General features: G+C 34.1%; 1 protein-coding gene across 1 annotated transcript; it reads left to right on the plus strand.

Annotated features, from left to right (window-relative positions):
* The first annotated feature begins 954 nt into the window (after positions 1-954).
* Positions 955-1,791, plus strand: LOC116108906. The gene is given in 4 exon segments (XM_031395153.1): positions 955-959; positions 1,144-1,302; positions 1,304-1,358; positions 1,581-1,791. Coding segments are annotated over 4 exon segments (393 nt in total). The 3' UTR covers positions 1,755-1,791.
* Positions 1,792-2,042: the final 251 nt, after the last annotated feature.

Below are 2,042 nucleotides of genomic sequence, written 5' to 3' on the forward strand. Positions count from 1 at the left end.
TTAGAATTATAATTTATTAGATAATTTTAGTTTATGTGTGAGTAGAAGGAAATAAAGTACACATAGTTTGCCTTCTTCTAGCAATTTTACATTTACTTTGTGTTGGCTTCCTTGTCTTAACTCATTGCTAGTCAACTATATTATTTTATTTTTTAAGATTTAACTCCAAAACAGTCCTATAATTATCCTCAATTTTCACATATAATAAGGAAATACTATCCAATGAAACGAGATTTTGATATAAAGTTTAATTAATATACTTTCAAAATAGTTTTTGCTACTACTCTCAAAATGTGTAAAATATAATTCATATATTTGAATCGTATTTTAACTTTTGAAAATTATCCACTCAAACCTAAGAGTTGACTTGACGGTTAAGATGTTTGTTTTTTTTCTTAAGTTCTTGAGTTTAAACTTAGGTCACTATCACAATAATACCTTCTGTTTGTAAGGTGAATAGTTTCGAGGATTAGTTGATGTGCACGCGAAGTTAATTCGAACATCCCAGTTATCCAAAAAAAACAAAAAATTACTCAGTCATCACAACCAGCCAGAAAGTAAATTAAAGTTATAGTAGATCAATCAATTACTATTATCTGATTTTACATTTTATTGAGAAGTCATCTTAATGCTCTAAATAAACAGCACCGGCAGCAACAAGCAAGTAGTAATCAGAGATTCAGAATCCAAATTTAATTGGGGACAAAAAATAAGCTATCTGTCAGTAAACAATCCTTATTCTGATCCAGAACCGAGTTCTACTCTAGTGCTGAGTCAGCTCAGCTCTCAACTCCAGTGAATCTGATGTTCCCAACAACTCCCCATAGCGTCCATCATCTTTCAAACATGCCCTTTTCAATTATCACCATTCACCACTACCATTTTTAATTTCCCATTTTACCCTTTTTTAATTTCCCATTTCATCTCTCCCTTCCACTTTACATCATCAATACCATGGGGTCCCTTTGTTATTTTATCATATCTTTTTTTTTCAACGTCCCAAAACTAATGAGTTTTAACTTCACCTCCCTCTTATCTCTTTTGTATAAATAGAAAACATTCAAGAAACAAAAAAAAATTCAAGTCCTTTCTTCTCTTTTTCTTCTTCTTCCTTCAAGTCTAAAGCTATGAATTATCGACTAGTCATAGCGCTCGTGCTCAAATAGTCGCCAAAAGTTGTGACAATATATCCGATGAAGAAAAACCCCCCTTCTCTCGACGAACGCCTTCGTTTTCATCTTCATCCTCTTCATCTTCATTTGAATCGTCCCGTATTTTCCGACATTCTCCTCTTAGTCCGGCCCCCGCTTAGATTTTCGGAGGTGCCATTTTCTTGGGAACACTTACCGGGATTCCCAAGAAATTGATAACAATAACAACAACAATAACAGCCTTCTCAACAAGAAGGATCTTTCTTGAAACAACTCCCTCTATCCTCCACTCACACTCAAAAGTTGCATTTCGACCCCGATATCGGAGTGAAGAAGAAATTCACTCCAATGGCGATCACAGCTTCAGAAAGGATCCCTTCGTAGCTGCATTGGTTGAATGTTCGAAAGACGACGACGACGACGACTTGACAAGCAGCAAGTTGTTCTGGAAGGGGGGAAAGTGACAGAAGTATAAGTGACAGGTTTGGATTTGTAAATCTTTACACTTCTTGTAAAAGAACTTGTGCAGTTTCAGAATACATAGTTATCTTCCGAGGTCTGGGAACATCTTATGATCTAATTCATCACCGCCGCTCACGCTGAATTGAATTGAATTTCAGCGTGGATCGTTACTACTACTACTACTACAACTACTACTGTAACTCATCGGAGGCTGGTGATGAATTCTGGGTTTGTAAATTAAGAGAAAAAATAAATTATATTTCAGTTTTTTTTTTTTTTTAAATTAAGGAGTCCCAGTTCTGAAATTTATATTGTAATATGTTAATATATGAATAGGATGCAATGGTGGCCTGTTTTGTTAATTTAAATTGAATGATTTCTTTTTTTCTAAATTTTAATTATGATTTTATTACTTAATTTAGGGTTTGA

Source organism: Pistacia vera, unplaced genomic scaffold (assembly GCF_008641045.1).
Source record: "Pistacia vera cultivar Batoury unplaced genomic scaffold, PisVer_v2 Contig570, whole genome shotgun sequence".
NCBI lineage: Eukaryota > Viridiplantae > Streptophyta > Magnoliopsida > Sapindales > Anacardiaceae > Pistacia > Pistacia vera.